This window comes from Schistocerca americana, chromosome 1 (genome assembly GCF_021461395.2).
Source record: "Schistocerca americana isolate TAMUIC-IGC-003095 chromosome 1, iqSchAmer2.1, whole genome shotgun sequence".
NCBI lineage: Eukaryota > Metazoa > Arthropoda > Insecta > Orthoptera > Acrididae > Schistocerca > Schistocerca americana.
In genome coordinates, this window is record NC_060119.1 from 220,046,971 (window position 1) to 220,071,873 (window position 24,903).

Sequence of the window (24,903 nt, forward strand, 5' to 3'; positions counted from 1 at the left end):
TGGAACTTTTTAATGTCTACTTAAAAGTCGCGATTCGTATTTCGAACTATTAAAAATACTACATGCTGCCCGGTCTAGGCCCCCCACACAAACTATCGTATGGGCACCCTTGATCTGCAGCAACGTAGGCTGTTACCACAACGACTGTTGTTGCAGCTTCGTTTGAACCCAGAGCAGAGAGAGTCTCGGTAGCAGTGGTGCCCCCAGCGATAACACTGGACGCAGGAAGGGGCACCACGCCCCCTCTCCAAAAGAGTTCGGGTTCTGTATATAGCATCCCCCCCATGAACCGTGGACCTTGCCGTTCGTGGGGAGGCTTGCGTGCCTCAACGATACAGATAGCCGTACCGTAGGTGCAACCACAACGGAGGGGTATCTGTTGAGAGGCCAGCAAACGTGTGGTTCCTGAAGAAGGGCAGCAGCCTTTTCAGTAGTTGCAGGGGCAACAGTCTGGATGATTGACTGATCTGGCCTTGTAACATTAACCAAAATGGCCTTGCTGTGCTGGTACTGCGAACGGCTGAAAGCAAGGGGAAACTACAGCCGTAATTTTTCCCGAGGGCATGCAGCTTTACTGTACGATTCAATGATGATGGCGTCCTCTTGGGTAAAATATTCCGGAGGTAAAATAGTCCCCCATTCGGATCTCCGGCAGGGACTACTCAGGAGGACGTTGTTATCAGGAGAAAGAAAGCTGGCGTTCTACGGATCGGAGCGTGGAATGTCAGATCCCTTAATCGGGCAGGTAGATTAGAAAATTTAAACAGGGAAATGGATAGGTTAAAGTTAGATATAGTGGGAATTAGTGAAGTTCGGTGGCAGGAGGAACAAGACTTTTGGTCAGGTGAATACAGGGTTATAAATACAAAATCAAACAGGGGTAATGCAGGAGTAGGTTCAATAATGAATAAAAAAATAGGAGTGCGGGTAAGCTACTACAAACAGTATAGTGGCCAAGATAGACACGAAGCCCACGACTACTACAGTAGTGCAAGTTTATATGCCAACTAGCCTTGCAGACGACGAAGAAATTGAAGAAATGTATGACGAGATAAAAGAAATTATTCAGGGAATTGAAGGGAGAAGAAAATTTAATAGTCATGGGTGACTGGAATGCAAGAGTAGGAAAAGGGAGAGAAGGGAACATAGTAGATAAATATGGATTGGGGCTAAGAAATGAAAGAGGAAGCCGCCTGGTAGAATTTTGCCCAGAGCATAACTTAATCATAGCTAACACTTGGTTTAAGAATCATGAAAGAAGGTTGTATACATGGAAGAACCCTGGAGATACTGAAAGGTATCAGACAGATTATATAATGGTATGACAGAGATTTAGGAACCAGGTATTAAATTGTACGACATTTCCAGGGGCAGATGTGGACTCTGACCACAATCTATTGGTTATGAAGTGTAGACTAAAACTGAAGAAACTGCAAAAAGGTGGGAAATTAAGGAAGTGGGACCTGGATGAACTGAAAGAACCAGAGGTTGTACAGAGTTTCAGGGAGAGCATATGGGAACAATTGAGAGGAATGGGGGAAAGATATACAGTAGAAGAAGAATGGGTAGCTTTAAAGGATGAAATAGTGAAGGCAGCAGAGGATCAAATAGGTAAAAAGACGAGGGCTAGTAGAAACCCTTGGGTAACAGAAGAAATATTGAATTTAATTGATGAAAGGAGAAAATATAAAAATGCAGTAAATGAAGCAGGCAAAAAGGAATACAAACGTCTCAAAAATGAGATCGACAGGAAGTGCAAAATGTCTAAGCAGGGATGGCTAGAGGACAAATGTAAGGATGTAGAGGCTTATCTCACTAGGGGTAAGATAGATACTGCCTACTGGAAAATTAAAGAGACCTTTGGAGAAAAGAGAACCTCTTGTATGAATATCAAGAGCTTAGATGGAAACCCAGTTCTAAGCAAAGAAGGGAAAGCAGAAAGGTGGAAGGAGTAGATACAGGGTCTATACGAGGGCGATGTACTTGAGGACAATATTATGGAAATGAAAGAGGATGTAGATGAAGATGAAATGGGAGATACGATACTGTGTGAAGAGTTTGACAGAGCACTGAAAGGCCTGAGTCGAAACAAGGCCCCAGGAGTAGACAACATTCCATTAGAACTCCTGATGGCCTTGGGAGAGCCTGTCCTGACAAAACTCTACCATCTGGTGAGCAAGATGTACGAGGCAAGCGAAATACCCTCGGACTTCAAGAAGAATATAATAATTCCAATCCCAAAGAAAACAGGTGTTGACAGATGTGAAAATTACCGAACTATCAGTTTAATAAGTCACAGCTGCAAAAAACTAACGCGAATTCTTTACAGACGAATGGAAAAACTGGTTGAAGCTGGCCTAGGGGTTGATCAGTTTGGATTCCGTAGAAATGTGGGAACACGTGAGGCAATACTGACCCTACGACTTATCTTAGAAGAAAGATTAAGAAAAGGCTAACCTACGTTTCTAGCATTTGTAGACTTAGAGAAAGCTTTTGACAATGTTGACTGGAATACTCTCTTTCAAATTCTGAAGTTGGCAGGGGTAAAATACAGGGAGCGAAAGGCCATTTACAATTTGTACAGAAATCAGATGGCAGCTATAAGAGTCGAGGGGTACGAAAGGGGGAAGCAGTGGTTGGGAAGGGAGTGAGACAGGGTTGTAGCCTCTCCCCGATGTTATTCAATCTGTATATTGAGAAAGCAATAAAGGAAACAAAAGAAAAGTTTTGAGTAGGTATTAAAATCCATGGAGAAGAAATAAAAACTTTGAGGTTAGCTGATAACATTGTAATTCTGTCAGAGACAGCAAAGGACATGGAAGAGCAGTTGAACGGAATGGACAGTGTCTTCAAATGAGGATATAAGATGAACATCAACAAAAGCAAAACGAGGATAATGGAATGTAGTCGAATTAAGTCGGGTGATGCTGAGGGAATTAGATTAGGAAATGAGACACTTAAAGTAGTAAATGAGTTTTGCTATTTGGGGAGAAAAATAACTGATGATGGTCGAAGTAGAGGGGATATAAAATGTAGATTGGCAATGGCAAGGAAAGCGTTTCTGAAGAAGAAAAATATGTTAACATCGAGTATAGATTTAAATGTCAGGAAGTCGTTTCTGAAAGTGTTTGTATGGAGTGTAGCCATGTATGGAAGTGAAACATGGACGATAAATAGTTTGGACGTGAAGAGAATAGAAGCTTTCGAAATGTGGTGCTACAGAAGAATGCTGAAGATTAGATGGGTAGATCACATAACTAATGAGGAGGTATTGAATAGAATTGGGGAGAAGAGGAGCTTGTGGCACAACTTGACTAGAAGAAGGGATCGGTTGGTAGGACACGTTCTGAGACATCGAGGGATCAGCAAATTAGTATTGGAGGGCAGCGTGGAGGGTAAAATTCGTAGAGGGAGACCAAGGGATGAATACACTAAGCAGATTCAGAAGGATGTAGGCTGCAGTAGGTACTGGGAGATGAAGAAGCTTGCACAGGATAGAGTAGCATGGAGAGCTGCATCAAACCAGTCTCATTACTGAAGATCACAACAACATATAGCATTACGCTGCCAGACTGTATTCGCCATGATCATATGGTCCCAGCATTTGGCTTGATGGTGTCAGGTCCACTTGGGAACACAACACGATTATATCTGATTCGAATAGACGGTAATTTGGAAAGCAGGCGTTGCATTTCTGACGTTTTACTGCCGGTTCCTGTGCCTAACTTCATCTTTCAACAAGATAACGCCCGTTATTCCTTAACCTCCTTCGAAACAAAGTGTATTGGAGTATTGCCCCTGTCCTACACGTTCTCCAGATCTGCCACCCATTGAATCCATCCGATCACAGGTTAATGAGAGACAGGCACTCCACCACTCACCTGACACAACGATTGATGAACTCTACCACTGAGCTGAAGTATCATAGAATGACGTACCCATATCCGTCATCCACGCTGCATTCGATTCGGTGCCCAGGCTGGTAACTGCCTTTGTTACTTCTAGACGTGGCAGCTGTTTGCACTACATTTCGCACCCTGTGTGCTCACAAATCACCCAATCACATATTCTGAACACTAAATGTATAAACACAATAAGTAAAATTATCTGATTTGCTGTCCTTCCCGTTCAGCACATTTGTTGATCAGCGGCGTACTTCGATGGAATAACCATTTATTTCCTCAGAAGAACAATTACTCGGCACCATAGTTCCCAGCTGTGTGAGAACAACATTTCTCAGTAGTTGGCCTGTCATAGCGGGCCCTACAGCGTAATGGAGGCTCTGGACCGAAAATTTCTTCATTTAGGTGCTCAGAAAACCTAAGGGGGTCTCCGCACCAACGGTCCTACACATTCCGTTCCACTCTGCCAGTACTTGCTGTTCTAGACACCAGCTGGGTGCTGAGCCAACACAACGGGGTCTCCCTACTAACGTTTCCACACGATCCATTCCACTCCGTCGGTATCTGCTGCTCTAGACTTCATTTGGGTACTGAGAAAACACAAGGGAGTGTTGCGTCTAACAGTTACACACAATCCATTTCACTTCGTCTTTACCTGCTCCCACACAATCCACTCCACTCTGTCGGCACCTGCTGCTCTGGACTTGGGTGGCAGCGTCTCCTTCCCAGGCGCTTAACTGATACACGGTCATAATTATTAACCCTTAGAATAATCTTGAAGGTCGGCGGTCTTATCTACACGCCACTATTCGGTTTGCATCATACGAGTATCTTTTCTTCCAAAACAGCTTTGCCACAATGTCCAGTGTGTATCGATAAAATTGTCGACGTATTCCTTAATAATGATTATACAGCCCATGGTACTGCTGAAATTTTACAGCAGTTATAAGTGGATCAAAAAGTAAAATTTCAACCTACTGAGTTTCTATTTAATAGCATCGGATCACCAAAGCTATATCTAGCAATGAAATCATCTTTGATCTCTCTCCTAACTCAACAACCCCTAAATAGTTGAAACTTAACCAGCACTGTACCTTGCTGTCTGCTTCTATCGTGCAAATACGCTCGGCATCACATCAAGGCCGCCATTTCCAGCAGATTCTACATGCTCCCACCTTGCTCCAGCAGCACTTCCTTAATATTGTAAGACAATGCGCGTTCTTTTCTTCCTCACGCACTATGTCACCTGCACTATGTAACTGGTTTTTACAAATAACCCACCACCCATGAAGTGAAAAATGGTGCGCTCTAGACTTCCCTTTACAAAAGATGTACGACGTTGGTCTTTTCTCCCATCACTTCGTAGGTACCATCTCAGTGTCTTGAAAAGCGACATCATTGAACGTTGGACTCCAAAATGACATATATGTGGTAAGTTTGTGGAGAGATCTGACATCCAGCGACAGTCTGGTTATTTATCAGCGCTTAGTGATGCACATACACAATGCAGTCTTGTCACAAAGAAATAACATTTAACTGCGATTTCTGAATGACATACTCACTGGGTAATTTTCCTTATGCAGACGATCACATTAATGTCAACACCACTTATGATAGACGACAACGTTCGGTAACCACTCACAGATAGCAGGTGGCACCACAAGCAGTGGAGGGTATGTGAAGGTTGTCGAGGAACGCCGGAAACAGTGTCATCGTTGTCGCAATGCGGGAATGTAGTGATTCATCTGCAGTCCAAAAGGGCATGTTCATTGGCTTTCGGACCAAGGGGGAAACATTTCCCTAATGACTAAGTTTGTGAACTGTTCGCGTGCCCTGTGGTTAAAATATACCATGGATGGCAAAATGACGCTATCTAAATCGACGCCAAGGCAACTGTAATGGACCATGGACTATAGATAACAGGGGTGAACGAAGGCTGCAGAGATGTATGCGGACTAGTAGACTTGCAACTGTTTACCAACTGACCACCCAGATGGACCGAGATTTGCCAGCAGTGTCTCCTCAACGAGCGTTCAGCTAACGTTGCTGAGTATGGCCTTCCCCAGCAGGCGCCTGGTTCGTGCATTCATGCTGACTACTGTTCACAGGCAACGAAGGCTGTAATTTGCTCCTCAATACCGTAACTGAAAGGCGACAAGTGGCCTTTTCAGATGAATCACTTTTTATGCTCTATTGGACAGGTGCGCACTGTCCCATACGGCTTGAGAAGTCTGAAAGCAAATGACTTGCAACAATCGTCGGAAGGGCCCAGGCCTGAAGGCATTCCCTGAGTCATCTCATCATTCTGCAAGGCATACTGGATGAACATAAGTATGCATCTGTCCTTGGAGACCGTGTCTACCCCCAAACACGGTTTGGTGTCCTTCGGCAGAATGGTATCTACCAGCAGGACAGTGTAATGTATCACGCAGCTCGCAGTGTACGTACGAGATGCAAAGAGCACCAGTATTAGTTTACCATACGCCCCTGGCCACCAAATTTCCCGGATTTAGAAACAATCGAGTGCCTGTGGGACCACCTCAACTGGGCTGTTATCGCCACGGATGCTTAACCGACAAACCTAGCGCAGTTGGCCACGTCACTGGAGTCAGCATGGCTACACATGCCTGTTGGTACCTCCCAGAACCTCACTGAATGTCTTCCTGTACGTCCCACAGCGGTCCGCGCTACAAGAGATGGTTATTCAAGGTGTTGACAGGTGGTCACGTTAATATGTACGGACAGTGTGTTGTGCGGTTAAGATGTACTGTTAACTCTTTACGTACCCAGGCAACTAGTACATTTCACACCAACTTGATGTCGTTTTTTACATGCTACCCTCTGACAGAACCAGAGGTTGTAGAGAGCTTCAGGTAGAGCATTAGGGAAGGATTGACAAGAATGGGAGAAAGAAATACAGTAGAAGAAGAATGAATAGCTCTGAGCTGAAATAGTGAAGGCAGCAGACGATCAAGTAGGTAAAAACACGAGGGCTAGTAGAAATGCTTGGGTAACATAAGAGATGTTGAATTTAATTGATGAAAGAAGAAAAAAAGCAGTAAATGAAGCAGGCAAAAAGGAACACAAACGTCTCAAAAATGAAATCGACAGGTAGTGCAAAATGGCTAAGCAAGGATGGCTAGAGGACAAATGTAAGAATGTAGAGGCGTGTATCACTACGGGTGAGATAGATACTGCCTACAGAAAAATTAAAGACATATTTGGAGAAATGAGAACCACTTGTATGAATATCAAGTGCTCAGATGGAAAGCAAGTTCTAAGCAAAGAAGCGAAAGCAGAAAGGTAGAACGAGTATATAGAGGGTCTATACAACTGAGATGTACTTGAGGACAATACTATGGAAATGTAAGAGGATGCAGATGAAATGGGAGATACGATACTGCGTGAAGAGTTTGACAGAGCACTGAAAGACCTAAGTCGAAACAAGGCCCGGGAGTAGACAACATTCCATTAGAACTACTAATAGCCTTGGGAGAGCCAGCCCTGATGAAACTCTACCATCTGGTGAGCAAGTTGTATGAAATGGTGAAATGCCCTCAGACTTCAGGAAGAATATAATAATTCCAATCCCAAAGAAATCAGGTGGTGACAGATGTGAAAGTTACCGAACTATCAGTTTAATAAGTCACGGCTGCAAAATACTAACATGACTTCTTTACAGACGAATGGAAAAACTGGTAGAAGCCGACCTCGGGGAAGCTCAGTTCGTAGAAGTGCTGGAACACGTGAGGCAATACTGACCTTACGACTTATCTTACAAGAAGATTAAGGAAAGGCAAACCTATGTTTCTAGCATTTGTAGACTTAGAGAAAGCTTTTGACAATGTTGACTGGAATACTCTCTTTCAAATTCTAAAGGTGGCAGGGGTAAAATACAGGGAGCGAAAGGCTATTTACAATTTGTACAGAAACCAGATGGCAGTTGTAAGAGTCGAGGGACATGAGAGGGAAGCAGTGGTTGGGGAGGGAGTGAGACAGGGTTGTAGCCTATCCCCGGTGTTATTCAATCTGTATATTGAGCGAGAGGTAACGGAAACAAAAGAAAAATTCGGAATAGGAATTAAAATCCATGGAGAAGAAATAAAAACTTTGAGCTTCGCCGATGACATTGTAATTCTATCAGAGACAGCAAAGGACTTGGAAGAGCAGTTGAAGGGAATGGGCAGTGTCTTGAAAGGGGGATATAAGATGAACAACAACAAAAGCAAAACGAGGATAATGGAGTGTAGTCGAATTAAATCGGGTGATGCTGATGAAATTAGATTAGAAAATGAGACACTTAAACTAGTAAATTAGTTTTGCTATTTGAAGAGCAAAATAATTGATGATGGTCGAAGGAGAAAGGATATAATATGTAGACTGACAATGGCAAGGAAAGCGATTCTGAAGAAGAGAAGTTTGTTAACATCGAGTATAGATTTAAGTGTCAGGAAGTCGTTTCTGAAAGCATTTGTATGGACTGTGGCCATGTATGGAAGTGAAATGTGGACAATAAATAGTTTGGGCAAGAAGAGATTAGAAGCTTTCGAAATGTGGTGCTAGAGAAGAATGCTGAAGATGGGTAGACCATGTAACTAATGAGGAGGTATTGAATAGAATTAGGGAGAGAGAAATTTGTGGCACAACTTGACTAGAAGAAGGGATCGGTTAGTAGAATATGTTCTGAGGCATGAAGTTATCAGCAATTTAGTATTGGGTGGCAGCATGGAGAGTAAAAATCGTAGAGGTAGACCAAGCACTAAGCAGATACAGAAGGATGTAGGCTGCAGTAGGTACTGGGAGATGAAGAAGCTTGCTCAGGATAGAGTAGCATGGAGAGCTGCATTAAACGTGTCTCTGGACTGAGGACCACAACAACAACCACCCTCAAGTTGTTGCAGTTTTAAAGCCAAGCAGTGGTAATATAGTATGTGTATCTAAACCCATCGGATTTTTTAGCATCTCATCAGATCTCACATTCCGAGTGACATCATGAGACATTGTTCTTAGTGTCCACAGCAATAGTAGATACTGGAGCACAAAGTCTCTGTTGACAATTTTTCCGAAGTGGGAACACAAATCCCGCAAGTAGATCTGTTGACAGCGTTCAAATTTAACTGGTCGGTAAGGGTGGGACGTCAATATTCATGCAACACTGCCCGCATTATTGTGTGCTAATATATCTTACGCTTCAGGACTTTGAAGTTGAGGTTATATCTTTTCTTTATTGAGCGCTCGAGTGTGTACCAAAGCTTAAACCATTACGTGCAGTTTTATCGTATCTTGCGAACTGCCACTAACCGAATAATATGGAGTGCTGGGAAAAGATTAGCTAGTAATCAGTCTGAATTAAGTGCCTGATGGATCCAAATGTCAAGTGTTAGCTACTGTTGCCGACATAACTGTTACTGACTGACACAGTGAAGGTAGAAAGCAGAAGATAATACTGCTGTCTGTCAGACACAGAAATAAACATCATTTGTAGAAAGTTCAAATAGCTAAAATCACCGTTTACATCTGTATTTGTAGGACGAGTGATGACGTTTTCGAGATATGATTTGCTTAATTTCCTCATAGTTCACAGCGAATCTCTATGATACAAAAAATTATTTCCTCTATTATTATGCTTGTCGTTCTCCCCACTAGTACAGCTTTAATGTGGGTTCTGGATCTTCGTAGTTTTTGCAGTCGTCCATGTGTTTTGGCTTGTGAGTACTTATTGACATTAATAATTTGCTTTTATTTGCATAACTGTCTTACACAAAAAAGTTGTAGATTCTTAAAATTAAATCTATAAAAACTTTGTTGCTCTCTGGACGTTTTTGAGAGGTGTATCTTGAATCGATAGTAACGATCTAATATGTTTATATCACACTCTCAGTATCCCTCCAATGACACAGATATACTCACTTGTAACAAAACATTTAGCACATTACCCATGATTATACCTGTTCCCTTCCTGTTAGTCTCATATCTCTCTGTTTTATTTTCTGCCTTGTCTCTTTCCCTTAATCTTTACTTACATTTCTCCATTGTTCGCCAAATTTTTATTTTTGTCTCACTTTACATTTTTCTCAATAATTTCTCTCTTGCCCTTCCTAGTCTCCTCTCACCACCCCTGTCTCCACTTGTTTGTTCCATCACACTTCCTCACTCTCCTGCCATCTTCTATTATCCCTCCTTCCATTCTATACCACATTCTACCTATCATTCACCTACGTCTCTCTCATTGTCACACACACACACACACACACACACACACACACACACACACACACACACACGCCAATGCATACCATGTGAACAAAAGCACAAAGGTTATATATAGCCTGTTTATTCAGGTTGCCCCTTTAATTTCCGTCTGTCTGTAATGTTGGCAGCTTCCTCGTTAGTCCTTAATCTTCTTACTAAAAAGTGCTGTATATCACCTCCATCAGAGCCACCACCTGCCTTTGCTCTAGTCTATTTCTTCACTGCCCAATTTTCCCTATATTATCCTACCTGTTGTCTTTATAGTTTCTTCTCGTCCTTCCTGGCAATTTCCTTACCCAATTTCCGTCACTCTCTTCTATTCATTCCTCATATTTCCCTCTGTCACTTCTTTCTCTTTTTCATGCCAAACCCCCGCCCATCTCTCCCTCTCTTTCTACGCATGTGTCTGGCTCTTTCTCACCATCCTCGTGTCCTTTAACCCTCTTTTCTGCCTTCCCTCCTCTGTTTTTACTTCAGTATTTCCCGTCTTTCTTCCGTTTCTTATCTCTACTCGTATGACCTAATTTCTCTCCCTCCACCTCCATATATTTGTCTACCTCTGGTCACAGAGTTTGATTCACGTCTAACGCAGTCGCAGTACAAGAATGTCCTTCCGTGTCTTACCGTTGAGGTCGCCCACGCCATCACCATCGCTGTCCTTGAAGGACCGTGGGTAGATCTGGTAGATGACGCCGGACTGCCACCACGCCAGCTGTCCCGCTGTGGCGCCCACCATAGCGGCCACTGCCGCAAACAGCAGAAGTGCCTGAACCCTAAGCATGTCACTGACTCTTAAAACTGCTCACCTCTAATAATTGCCCGCTAGCAGCAGTATTTATACTTCCCAGTCGCAGCTTGCGACGTCACTGCTGTATCTTGGAAATATGAACCAGCTTGCGGTCTACTGCACGATATCGCGAAATCTGAACATGTGAGCTTATCTGTATAATGTCCTTGTAACATCTTGAAGAATCAATATGGTACAGGTTACGCCAATTGCCGCTGCGACATCTTTGTTGAAAGACAAGTGTGAACTATTGAGCAAACTGTACATTCGCAGCGCTAAGTTTCGGCACGAAGAAAGAGGTACTGGGAAGCTGGATAACGTGTGTATAGCGTTCTGGATTCTCTCCGCAGAAATTCGACAAATTGAATGAACGTAGTTTGCACTACAGGAGGACCTAAACACCATTTCAAAAGCCATGTTGGGCAAAGTCAGGTATTACATAATCTGCCTTACAAAAAACACTACTGGCCATTAAAATTGCTATGCCATGACGATGGCGTGCTACAGACATGAAATTTAACCGACAGGAGGGAGATGCTGTGATACGCAAATGATTAGCTTTTCAGAGCATTCACACAAGGTTGGCGCCGGTGACGGCACCTACAACGTGCTGACATGAGGAACGTTTCCAACCGATTTCTCATACACAGACAGCAGTTGACCGGCGTTGCCTGGTGAAACGTTGTTGTGATGCCTCGTGTAAGGAGGAGAAATGCGTACCATCACGTTTCCGACTTCGATAAAGGTCGGATTGTAGCCTATCGCGATTGCGGTTTATCGTATCGCGACATTGCTGCTCGCGTTGGTTGAGATTCAATGTCTGTTAGCAGAATATGGAATCGGTGGGATCAGGAGGGTAATACGGAACGCCGTACTGGATCCCAACGGCCTCGTATCTACATCTACATCTACATCTATACTCCGCGAGCCACCTTACGGTATGTGGCGGAGGGTACTTATTGTACCACTATCTGATCCCCCCTTCCCTGTTCCATTCACGAATTGTGCGTGGGAAGAACGACTGCTTGTAAGTCTCCGTATTTGCTCTAATTTCTCGGATCTTTTCGTTGTGATCATTACGCGAGATATATGTGGGCGGTAGTAATATGTTGCCCATCTCTTCCCGGAATGTGCTCTCTCGTAATTTCGATAATAAACCTCTCCGTATTGCGTAACGCCTTTCTTGAAGTGTCCGCCACTGGAGCTTGTTCAGCATCTCCGTAACGCTCTCGCGCTGACTAAATGTCCCCATGACGAATCGCGCTGCTTTTCGCTGGATCATGTCTATCTCTTCTATTAATCCAACCTGGTAAGGGTCCCATACTGATGAGCAATACTCAAGAATCGGACGAACAAGCGTTTTGTAAGCTACTTCTTTCGTCGATGAGTCACATTTTCTTAGAATTCTTCCTATGAATCTCAACCTGGCGCCTGCTTTTCCCACTATTTGTTTTATGTGAGCATTCCACTTCAGATCGCTCCGGATAGTAACTCCTAAGTATTTTACGGTCGTTACCGCTTCCAATGATTTACCACCTATGGCATAATCGTACTGGAATGGATTTCTGCCCCTATGTATGCGCATTATATTACATTTATCTACGTTTAGGGAAAGCTGCCAGCTGTCGCACCATGCATTAATCCTCTGCAGGTCCTCCTGGAGTACGTACGAGTCTTCTGATGTTGCTGCTTTCTTGTAGACAACCGTGTCATCTGCAAATAGCCTCACGGAGCTACCGATGTTGTCAACTAAGTCATTTATGTATATTGTAAACAATAAAGGTCCTATCACGCTTCCCTGCGGTACTCCCGAAATTACCTCTACATCTGCAGATTTTGAACCGTTAAGAATGACATGTTGTGTTCTTTCTTCTAGGAAATCCTGAATCCAATCACAAACCTGGTCCGATATTCCGTAAGCTCGTATTTTTTTCACTAAACGTAAGTGCGGAACCGTATCAAATGCCTTCCTGAAGTCCAGGAATACGGCATCAATCTGCTCGCCAGTGTCTACGGCACTGTGAATTTCTTGGGCAAATAGGGCGAGCTGAGTTTCACATGATCTCTGTTTGCGGAATCCATGTTGGTTATGATGAAGGAGATTTGTATTATCTAAGAACGTCATAATACGAGAACACAAAACATGTTCCATTATTCTACAACAGATTGACGTAAGCGAAATAGGCCTATAATTATTCGCATCTGATTTATGACCCTTCTTGAAAATGGGAACGACCTGCGCTTTCTTCCAGTCGCTAGGTACTTTACGTTCTTCCAGCGATCTACGATAAATTGCTGATAGAAAGGGGGCAAGTTCTTTAGCATAATCACTGTAGAATCTTAAGGGTATCTCGTCTGGTCCGGATGCTTTTCCGCTACTAAGTGATAGCAGTTGTTTTTCAATTCCGATATCGTTTATTTCAATATTTTCCATTTTGGCGTCCGTGCGACGGCTGAAGTCAGGGACCGTGTTATGATTTTCCGCAGTGAAACAGTTTCGGAACACTGAATTCAGTATTTCTGCCTTTCTTCGGTCGTCCTCTGTTTCGGTGCCATCGTGGTCAACGAGTGACTGAATAGGGGATTTAGATCCGCTTACCGATTTTACATATGACCAAAACTTTTTAGGGTTCTTGTTTAGATTGTTTGCCAATGTTTTATGTTCGAATTCGTTGAATGCTTCTCTCATTGCTCTCTTTACGCTCTTTTTCGCTTCGTTCAGCTTTTCCTTATCAGCTATGATTCGACTACTCTTAAACCTATGATGAAGCTTTCTTTGTTTCCGTAGTACCTTTCGTACATGATTGTTATACCACGGTGGATCTTTCCCCTCGCTTTGGACCTTAGTCGGTACGAACTTATCTAAGGCGTACTGGACGATGTTTCTGAATTTTTTCCATTTTTGTTCCACATCCTCTTCCTCAGAAATGAACGTTTGATGGTGGTCACTCAGATATTCTGCGATTTGTGCCCTATCACTCTTGTTAAGCAAATATATTTTCCTTCCTTTCTTGGCATTTCTTATTACACTTGTAGTCATTGATGCAACCACTGACTTATGATCACTGATACCCTCTTCTACATTCACGGAGTCGAAAAGTTCCGGTCTATTTGTTGCTATGAGGTCTAAAACGTTAGCTTCACGAGTTGGTTCTCTAACTATCTGCTCGAAGTAGTTCTCGGACAAGGCAGTCAGGATAATGTCACAAGAGTCTCTGTCCCTGGCTCCAGTTCTGATTGTGTGACTATCCCATTCTATACCTGGTAGATTGAAGTCTCCCCGTATTACAATAGTATGATCACGAACCTTCTTCACGACGTTCTGCAGGTTCTCTCTGAGGCGCTCAACTACTACGGTTGCTGATGCAGGTGGTCTATAGAAGCATCCGACTATCATATCTGACCCACCTTTGATACTTAACTTAACCCAGATTATTTCACATTCGCATTCGCTAATAACTTCACTGGATATTATTGAATTCTTTACTGCTATAAATACTCCTCCACCATTGGCGTTTATCCTATCCTTGCGGTATATATTCCATTCTGTGTCTAGGATTTCGTTACTGTTCACTTCCGGTTTTAACCAACTTTCCGTTCCTAATACTATATGCGCACTATTTCCTTCAATAAGAGATACTAATTCAGGAACCTTGCCCTGGATACTCCTGCAGTTTACCAATATTACGTTAACTTTTCCTGTTTTTGGTCTCTGAGAACGGACGTTCTTTATCAACGATGATAATGTCCTCTCTGGTAAGCCGTCAGGTATTTTATCGTTTCGCCCAAGGGGGGGTCCCTCTAACCTAAAAAACCCCCGTGTGCACGCCACACGTACTCTGCTACCCTAGTAGCTGCTTCCGGTGTGTAGTGCACGCCTGACCTGTCTAGGGGGGCCCTACAGTTCTCCACCCAATAACGGAGGTCGATGAATTTGCAACCATTATAGTCGCAGAGTCGTCTGAGCCTCTGGTTTAGACCCTCCACACGGCTCCAAACCAGAGGACCGCGATCGACTCTGGGCACTATGCTGCAGATATTAAGCTCAGCTTGCACTCCGCGTGCGATGCTGGTTGTCTTCACCAAATCAGCCAGCCGCCGGAAGGAACCAAGGATGGCCTCAGAACCCAAGCGGCAGGCGTCATTCGTTCCGACATGTGCTACTATCTGCAGCCGGTCACACCCAGTGCGTTCAATAGCTGCCGGAAGGGCCTCCTCCACATTACGGACGAGACGCCCCGGCAAGCACACCGAGTGCACACTGGCATTCTTCCCCGACCTACCCGCTATTTTCCTAAGGGGCTCCATAACCCGCCTAACGTTGGAGCTCCCTATAACTAATAGGCCCGCTCTCTGTGACTGTCGGGACCTTGCCGGAGAATCGGCCACTGGCCCAACAGGCGAGGCATCCTGTGGTGGCTCGGAAACGATGTCATCACCACTAGGAAGCACCCCGTACCTGTTGGAAAGGGGTAAGGCAGCTGCCACGCGGCCAGATCCCACCTTCGCCTTTCGGCCAGGCACGCGCGAGCCCACCACTGTCCGCCATTCACCCTGGAGTGATGGCTGACCGGTAAGATGCTCACTGCCGGAAGACGCAGCGACATCAGGGGTTCCATGTGATTCCAAGGCCACCGAAGTAGGCATAGGTCTCACCACAGTTGCCCCAACGCCACTACGAGCCGACGCCTGCGCCTCGAGCTCGATGAGCCTAACAGACAAAGCCTCCACCTGCCCCCGACGAGTGGCCAATTCTCCTTGCGTCCGCTCACAACAACCACAGTCCCTACACATGACTATGTTTACCCTACTCTATACGGTGACAAATTCCCAAGATCACTAGCAGTCGAGATGACAGGCATCTTATCAGCATGGCTGTAATGGATCGTGCAGTCGATCCCTGAGTCAACAGATGGGGACGTTTGCAAGACAACACCCATCTGCGCGAACAGTTCGACGACGTTTGCAGCAGCATGAACTATCAGCTCGGAGGCCATGGCTGCGGTTACCCTTGACGCTGCATCACAGACACGAGCGCCTGCGATGGTGTACTCAACGACGAACCTGGGTGCACGAATGCCAAATCGTCATTTTTTCGGATGAATCCAGGTTCTGTTTACAGCATCATGATGGTCGCATCCGAGTTTGGCGACATCGCGGTGAATGTACATTGGAAGCGTATATTCGGCATCGCCATACTGGCGTATCACTCGGCCTGATGGAATGGGGTGCCATTGGTTACACGTCTCGGTCACTTCTTGTTTGCATGGACGGTACTTTGAACAGTGGACGTTACATTTCAGATGCGTTACGACCCGTGGCTCTACCCTTCATCCAATCCCTGCGAAACCCTACATTTCAGGAAGATAATGCACGACCGTATGTTGCAGGAGGTCCTGTACGGGCCTTTCTGGATACAGTTATTGTTCGACTGCTGCCCTGGCCAGCACATTCTCCAGATCCTCACCAATTGAAAACGTCTGTCAATGGTGGCCGAGTAACTGGCTCGTCACAATACGCCAGTCACTACTCTTGATGAACTGTGGTATCGTGTTGAAGCTGCATGGGCAGCTGTACCTGTACACGCCATTCAAGCTCTGTTTGACTCAATGCCCAGGCGTATCAAGGCCGTTATTACGGCCAGAGGTGGTTGTCCTGGGTACTGATTTCTTAGGATCTATGCACCCAAATTGCGTGAAAATGTAATCACATGTCATTTCTAGTATAATATATTTGTCCAACGAATACCCGTTTATCATCTGTATTTCTTCTTGGTGTAGCAATTTTAATGGCCAGTAGTGTAAAAAATGGGAATCACCCCAAAGGGGAGGAGGAAACGAAATGACGCGTCACGAGTTGAGAAGGTATGTGACGAAATTTCAGTGACGACAAAATCGAGGCAAATTTACTAAGAATTTGGCATAATGAGCTCATTATCAATATGACGTTGCACCCCCTCTTATTTTGAAGCGTGTACTGACTCGGTTTGGAAAGGTGGTATGAAGCTGTGGTATCGTCTCTTGAAGCAAGCTGGTCCACAAAATCTGTAATGGGTCTGTGATATCCTGGATACTGACGCGGGGTCGAAGTCGACGTCGAAGGTGGTCCCACACATTTATGATGAATTGATCTGTGGACTTCGCTGGCTATGGGAGTACCTTGACATCAAGCAACCATTTCATAGAGACACGTCTTTTATGCGGACGGGTATCGTACTGATGAAAAATGGCACCACGATACTGTCGCGTGAGAGGTAACACAGGAGCATGCAGAAATATTTCCGAGACGTACCGTTGTGTTGCCAGAATTCCCTAAATCACTAGCAGCCTTAACCTGAATTCATACCCCATGACGTCAGCAGTAACACCGCTGTGCCTCTCCAAAACACTCGAAGAATGGGACCTATCCCAAGATCGCCGCCACAGTCACCGATGATGGTAATCTGGGTTGTGCAGAACGGCGATTCATTATTCAATACAGTGCGATGCCATTCATCAGCAGTCCATATTTCTCAGTCAAGGCATCACTACAAATGCGGCCGCTTGTGTTGTGGACAACGAATATGAAGGAAATTTACTGGTATAGCTGCTGCTAGTCTCCGACGAATGGCGTGGAATGACACAGAACGGGCTGGGATTGCATTATCGGATTGCACGTGCACATGTGAAGCGCTTACGATGTTCTCAGTCAACAACACAGCGACCCTCCCTTGTGGTGGCCGACCGGAACCTAGGCGTCGAGTATGCTAATTCTCTCCTTCTCTTGAAGTTTGATATACGGCTTCAGTCACATCAATATGCCCCACAAATGTGCATATTGCACGATTCGACCAACCGGCCGAATGAAGATCCACAGTAATGTCCCTTTCAGACGCCGTCTCACACGAGTATGCCGCACCTCGGTGTCCTTCACAGCATTCACCCAGCATCCAGGGCTGCTCACGACCTTTGTAGGCTATACTGTACCACGCCTGGTAACTACACTAAACACAAACATACTACGCCTGTGCAGAGCCGCCCACAACTCACCACACCAGCAGAGATCCGTAAAATTATCCGGCAGACTCGGAATAACGCGCCAGGCAACGACTCCATAAGCAACACCGATTTGAAAGGTGCCCGAGAGAGTGCTGTTGAAGAGGCTCCATGACACGCTTACAGCGCATGCTGTTATACGACCCCAATAATTCGGTTTCAAGGACAAGTTATCTGCCGAACTTGAACTTCTACGGATTACCGAACGGATACAAGAAGAATACAACAAGTAGCACTTCACGATTGGTGTATCCCTTGCCATCCAAAAAGCTTACGATAAGGTGTGGCGGCCCAAGCTTATCGTCAAACTACATCGCACTACCCCTATTGCGGATTGTTACATTGGAGTCACAGGCAACTTTCTGCAGGACAGGAAACTGTATGTCCGAGTCGACGATAAAAACTGCGAAATGAAACTGATCTCCGTAGGAATTCCGCAGGGCTCTGTCATTTGGCCTCTGCTTTTCAACTTATGTATAAATGACATCCCAACAGTCCCCCTTGTTACGGCGAGTTTTTATGCGGAGGATACGGCCTTTCTGACAACATGACGACGCTTGGACCAGCTAATCGCTGGGATGCTACGGCAACTTGCTGTAATGGAACGCTGGGCGCTGCAAAATAAGATAACGATCAACCCGACGAAGACGGCAGCCGTTCTGTTCACACGAAGGAAACCAGTTCTGAACGACAGACTCCAAATAGCTGATCAATTTATCCCATGGTCGCCGGGAATGAAGTACCTCGATGTCTACCATGACAAAAAACTGCTCTTTACGCAGCATATTGACGACAAGAAGACGGCAGCCCAGAAGATGGCCAGGTCATTGATTCCGTTCCTGAAGAGTAAGGATCTCAACCCTGAGACTAAACTCCGCCGGCCGAGGTGGCCGAGCGGTTCTAGGCGCTACCGTCTGGAACCGCGCGACCGCTACGGTCGCAGGTTCGAATCCTGCCTCGGGCATGGATGTGTGTGATTTCCTTAGGTTAGTTAGGTTTAAGTAGTTCTGTTCTATGGGACTGATGACCTCAGAAGTTAAGTCCCATAGTGCCCAGAGCCATTTGAACCATCTGAACTAAACTCCTACTGTATAAGGCAACGGTGGAACCCACAATGTTATATGGCTCCACCTCGTGGGGAACTACGTGCGTCTCCAACTACAACAAACTCCAAACGCTGCAGAACATTCGCTACCGATGGATCACAGGAGCTCCATGGTGGACACGAAACGTCGACATCCGCACCGCACTCCACGAGACCACTGTACAAGAGAAGGTCCATGACAAGGCTCTACGAGTTTTTGAAAAGATCGATGCCCTTAGGGACGAAGTTCGACAATTAGAATCGGTAGGAACGGTAAACCCTGCAAGATGGCACAAGTATCGAGTACCGAAGTCAATAACATTTCACCCCCCATAGGCGATCTGTCATAACACGAGTAAGCTGTCACACATAACTGCCTAGAAACATCTACACTCCACAGCAGATAGACATCACCAAAGGCAGCAGGCTAAAGGACCCATTGAGAGCCCAAGCCTTACTGAATGTGTAATAAATGAAGTGTTTTCCTTTTATCCTTACATCCCATCCTAGAAGAATAAGTCATCAAGGATGATCTCTTCAGCCCACACTACAAAGTAAAAAAAAAAAAAAAAAGTAACGATTCATGTTGAATGTTACTTAACGTAAGTTTCTTCTGCCTGTTCCATTGATGAATGAATGCGTAATTTTCATGGTTCACAAAATTTATTCACATTAATTGACATCCGAACTGCACACTCCTCATGTAAACAAAACGCGGACAGACTTCACTGATCTCTTTTACTTCCAAAAGTAACTTCAAAACTGACTCCTCGCACCATCGCTGCATCGCTTCATATAGAACTTCCAAAATAAAGCATTATTAATTTTGTACAATTTTGATGTTACAATTAAAATGTAAAGAAACTGATGTTACAACCGAATAAGGTATAAAATACAATATTCAATGACAATCGTTTACAGTAATAGCTTTAGTTTTCCATAAGAAAATCATTTTGATCTTTAATTACAATAATTTCTCCCGTATTACTTTATTTACGTAATCAATTATAGTTTGGGTTTGGTTACTAATATTCAGTGGTAGTACAGAGCTCGTGCTTTATCTGATTACATATAAAAAATGCACAAATACGACCACAAATTCTGGAAATTGGAAAACTGTGAGATGTAAGGAGTTGGAGAGTTAATTATAAATGTAATTACAAAGAATATTAATTACAGAGGAAGACATAAAAATAAATAACAAATGAAAATACATCGCTTGGTAATAACTTTTAAGCTGTTTCTCAAGATAGTGAAGACTTCTGTTACTGGGTTTTTAGATTACCATTTTGTTAATTAGAGGCAATGATTTTTGCTGCTAACGTCTCTGGAGTCTCTAGTTATTTATTGCTAAGGACTCACTACTTCAATTTTTATTAGCTACTTAATTTAGTATATGTACATAATTTTGTCAACGACAACAATCCACCGATAATTATGACAACACACGTCCTTCCAGAACATTCCACACGCCTTCGCAATGAATATCAAGTTTTTTATCATATAGGACCGGTTGATACATATAAAGACACACATACAAGGCCTTAGGAATCACTGAATTGTTCGATAACTATCCGGATGCCTATAAAAAAAGGCAGTGACCATGCCTTTCTGCTGGAGTGGGTAAAGTTCAGCTCTGATGTTAATGTTTTTCATCTTTGTTTCCGTTTTTGGTGTAATGATTCTAATAATTGTTTTCCCTTTTCGTTATCACCGCTCTCGCTGTCCTCTTGGTATAGCTTGGTATTTTGGGGAAGGCTGTATCGTTATAAGCTGTTATCATTTACATGCCTGCCGTTGGTGTGTACGCGTCCAGAGCAACACAGGCATCCTATCAAGTCTTCTGAACGCTTCACTTTTTCCATTAGTCATATGCCACCTACCTCAACAAAAAAGCAAATCTATCAAAACGAAATTTGAATCGTAGCTGCTGATAACTGATAGAGAGTGTTGGTGTTGTACTACTCAAGCAGCATAATATATTCAAATGTAAACATGAATATTTGATCGGAAGACATTCTCCGCTCAGAAAATCGATATCTGAATTGTAATATCTATCAGTAAAAAAACGTGTCTCTGGATCAGCAGATTAATCTGTACAGTGTCTTTCGCTGTCAGTGACCGTGCAATTGAGCCATCCTTCACGCCTGACTGATCAACCCACAGGTTCAGGTGTCGTCAAGTTACTCTTCCGGCTTTCCTTGCTCCACACAATCTCAGTCGCGGCACTATGGTCATCTGGCTATGGAGTGGCTGTCTGCCATTGTACACGGGTCCGTGAGTCGTTTATAGAAACATGAGCAAGAGCTTGAGTCAGTGACCAGCACACAGTTCTAGCTGTCTGTGAATTGTATGTTAAACAACTGATCTGACATTGGTGTCTAATTCTCCCTTGACAACATGCACATCAGTGTTGAGATAAGTACATGATCCCACCTTCTACCCTTCTGTTACAGCAATTCATGTTTTACTGGATTCATATTCTACTTCGTGGCTCTCACAATGCTTGATTCATATCAGAGGGTTCGGAGATATCGGTGTTCAAGCTAAATTACCTGGAAGCATTTAGTTTTATCATTCACTTGATCTCTTTTTGTACTGTAGTTTTAAGTCGCTATCCGTGACCATAAAGATGTAATTTCCGCTTTATTGCAGGGTCAGGCAGCTAATAAAGGCCACCTAAAATACACTATCTGATCAGAAATATCCGGATACACCTTTGTAATGCGGGACTGACCACCAGATGACACCATAGGTGGATCAACCAGTATAAAAGGAGGCGGCGTGCATTGTGTTGACAGTAGAGAAGCAATAAAATCAGAATGGGGCAGTCAGGTCAGCTCTGTGATTAGAACTTGGACTAGCCACGTGAGTATCAGCGCTGTTTCAATCCCTCTAAAGTTGTACAAATCGACTGTCAGTGACGTGACTATGAGATGCAGATGCGACGAACAACTACAGCTAAACCACGAGACAAACTTCAAGTACTGACGGACAGTGACCATCCGAAATTGCGAAGAGTGACTGTTAAAAATTTCTTGCAATCAGTGAAAGGAATCACTCGTGTGTTCCAAAACGCTACCAGTAGTCCAGCTAGCACAGTCAGTGCGTAGGGAGTTCAAAAGAACCGGACATATTGGTCGACTAGCTCCTCATAGGTCCAACTTTTCTGCACTCAGTGCTAAGCGACGCTTGAGGAGGCATAAAAAGAGACGCTACTGGACGCTAGGTGACTGGAAACAAACGATTTGGAGTGATGAATCACGCTGTATCTTGTGGTAATGCGACGGGAAGGTCTGGCGATTCGCTGCAGATCGTTACTTGCCGTCATGTGTAGTGCTAACAGTGAGGTAAGTAGGAGCTGACGGGTGTTACAGTGTGGGAGTGTTCTTAATGGTTAGCATGTGTTCACCTTATTGCTCTTAACAAAATTGTAAATGTGGTAGAATATAAATATATTTTACGGCATTATACAGGGTGGTCCACTCATCGTGACCGGGCCAAATATCTCACTAAATAAGCGTCAAACGAAAAAACTACAAAGAACGAAACTCGTCCAGCTTGAAGGGGGAAACCAGATGGCGCTATGGTTGGCCACCTAGATGGCGTTGCCATAGGTCAAACAGATATCAACTGCGTTTTTTTAAAAAAATAGGAACCCCCATTTTTATTACAGATTCGTACAGCACGTAAGAAATATGAATGTTTTATTTGGACCACTTTTTTCGCTTTGTGATAGATGGCGCTGTAATAGTCACAAACATATGGCTCACAATATTAGACGAACAGTTGGTAACAGGTAGGTTTTTTTAAATTAAAATACAGAACGTAGGTACGATTGAACATTTTATTTCGGTTGTTCCAATGAGATACATGTACCTCTGTGAACGTATCATTTCTAAGAACGCATGTTGTTACAGCGTTATTACCTGTAAATACCACATTAATGCAATAAATGCTCAAAATGATGTCCGTCAACCTCAATGCATTAGGCAATACGTGGAACGACATTCCTCTCAACAGCGAGAAGTTCGCCTTCCGTAATGTTCGCACATGCATTGACAATGGGCTGACGCATGTTGTCAGGCGTTGTCGGTGGATCACGATAGCAAATATCCTTCAACTTTCCCCACAGAAAGAAATCCGGGGACGTCAGATTCAGTGAACGTGCGGGTCATTGTATGCTGCTTCGACGACCAATCCACCTGTCATGAAATATGCTATGTAATACCGCTTCAACCGCACGCGAGCTATGTGCCGGACATCCATGATGTTGGAAGTACATCGCCATTCTGTCATGCAGTTAAACATCTTGTAGTACCATCGGTAGAACATTCCGTAGGAAATCAGCATACATTGTACCATTTAGATTGCCATGGATAAAATGGGGGCCAATTATCCTTCCTCCCATAATGAAGCACCATACATTAATCCGCCAAGGTCGCTGATGTTCTACTTGTCTTAGCCATCGTGGATTTTCCGTTGTCCAATAGTGCATATTATGCCGGTCTACGTTACCGCTGTTGGTGAATGACGCTTCGTCGCTAAATAGAACGCGTGCAAAAAATCTGTCATCGTCCCGTAATTTCTCTTGCGCCCAGTGGCAGAAATGTACACGACGTTCAAAGTCGTCTACATGCAATTCCTGGTGCACAGAAATATGGTACGGGTGCAATCGATGTTGATGTTGCATTCTCAACACCGGCGTTTTTGAGATTCCCGATTCTCGCGCAATTTGTCTGCTACTGATGTGCGGATTAGCCGTGACAGCAGCTAAAACACCTACTTGGGTATCTTCATTTGTGAAGGTCGTGGATGACGTTTCATGTGTGGCTGAACTCTTCCTGTTTCCTTAAATAACATAACTATGCTGCGAACGGTCCGGACACTTGGATGATGTCGTCCAGGATACCGAGCAGCATACACAGCACACGTACGTTGGGCATTTTGATCACAATCGTTATACGTCAACACGATATCGACCTTATCCGCAATTGATAAACGGTCCATTTTAACACGGGTAATGTATCAGGAAGCAAATACCGTCCGTCCTGTCGGAATGTTACGTGATACCATGTACTTATATGTTTGTGACTATTACAGCGTCATCTATCACAAAGCGAAAAAAGTGGCCCAACTAAAACATTCATATTTCTTTATGTACTACAGGAATATGTAATAAAAAATGTGGGTTCCTATTAAAAAAAACGCAGTTGATATCCGTTTAACCCATGGCAGCGCCATCCAGCGGGCCAACCATAGTGCCATCTGGTTTGCCCCTTCAAGCTAGACGAGTTTCGTTCTTTGTAGTTTTTTCGTTTGACGCTTATTTGGTGAGATATTTGGCCCGGTCACTATCAATGGATCCCCCTGTATACTTGCATATAGGGAGGAAGAGTTCGGAGACGATGACTGACTCATTAGAAAACGCATCCTGTCATATAGCAGCATCTGTGACGCAATGTTTTGTGGTCAGTAACATTCCTGAAATATGCTAACCTGCCCCGAGTCCTGACCTGAAACGAATGGAACACCATTGTGATGAATCAGAACGTCGACTTCGCTCCAGAACGGAGCGTTGGCAATTTGATGGCATCCGTCATAAATGGAAACAGTATCCGTTCTTTTTTTTTTTTCGTGTGTCGTATAGGGGAGACCGAACGAGCCTGTCACAAGGGTTCATTGTCACAAGTCTCATTGTTCAGTTGTCAATCGCTGCATCTTCCTAGCTGTCTAAACTCAAACCACAGTAGAACCACAACATTCTGACTACAAAGTTTCCTGTTCCTGGTGATAGTAGTCTACACCTTAAATTATTTGTAACTGAAAATATTTATTTTTTAT

The 24,903-nt window shown here is 44.1% G+C and overlaps 1 protein-coding gene across 1 annotated transcript in view; it reads right to left on the minus strand.

Moving 5' to 3' along the window:
* LOC124620811 overlaps window positions 1–24,903 on the minus strand; it is a 182,409-nt gene that overhangs the window by 52,336 nt on the left and 105,170 nt on the right. The window contains exon 12 of the mRNA XM_047147099.1: window positions 10,779–10,952. Within this exon, the coding sequence (XP_047003055.1) occupies window positions 10,779–10,952 (174 nt within the window). The remainder of the gene's footprint in view (window positions 1–10,778; window positions 10,953–24,903) is intronic.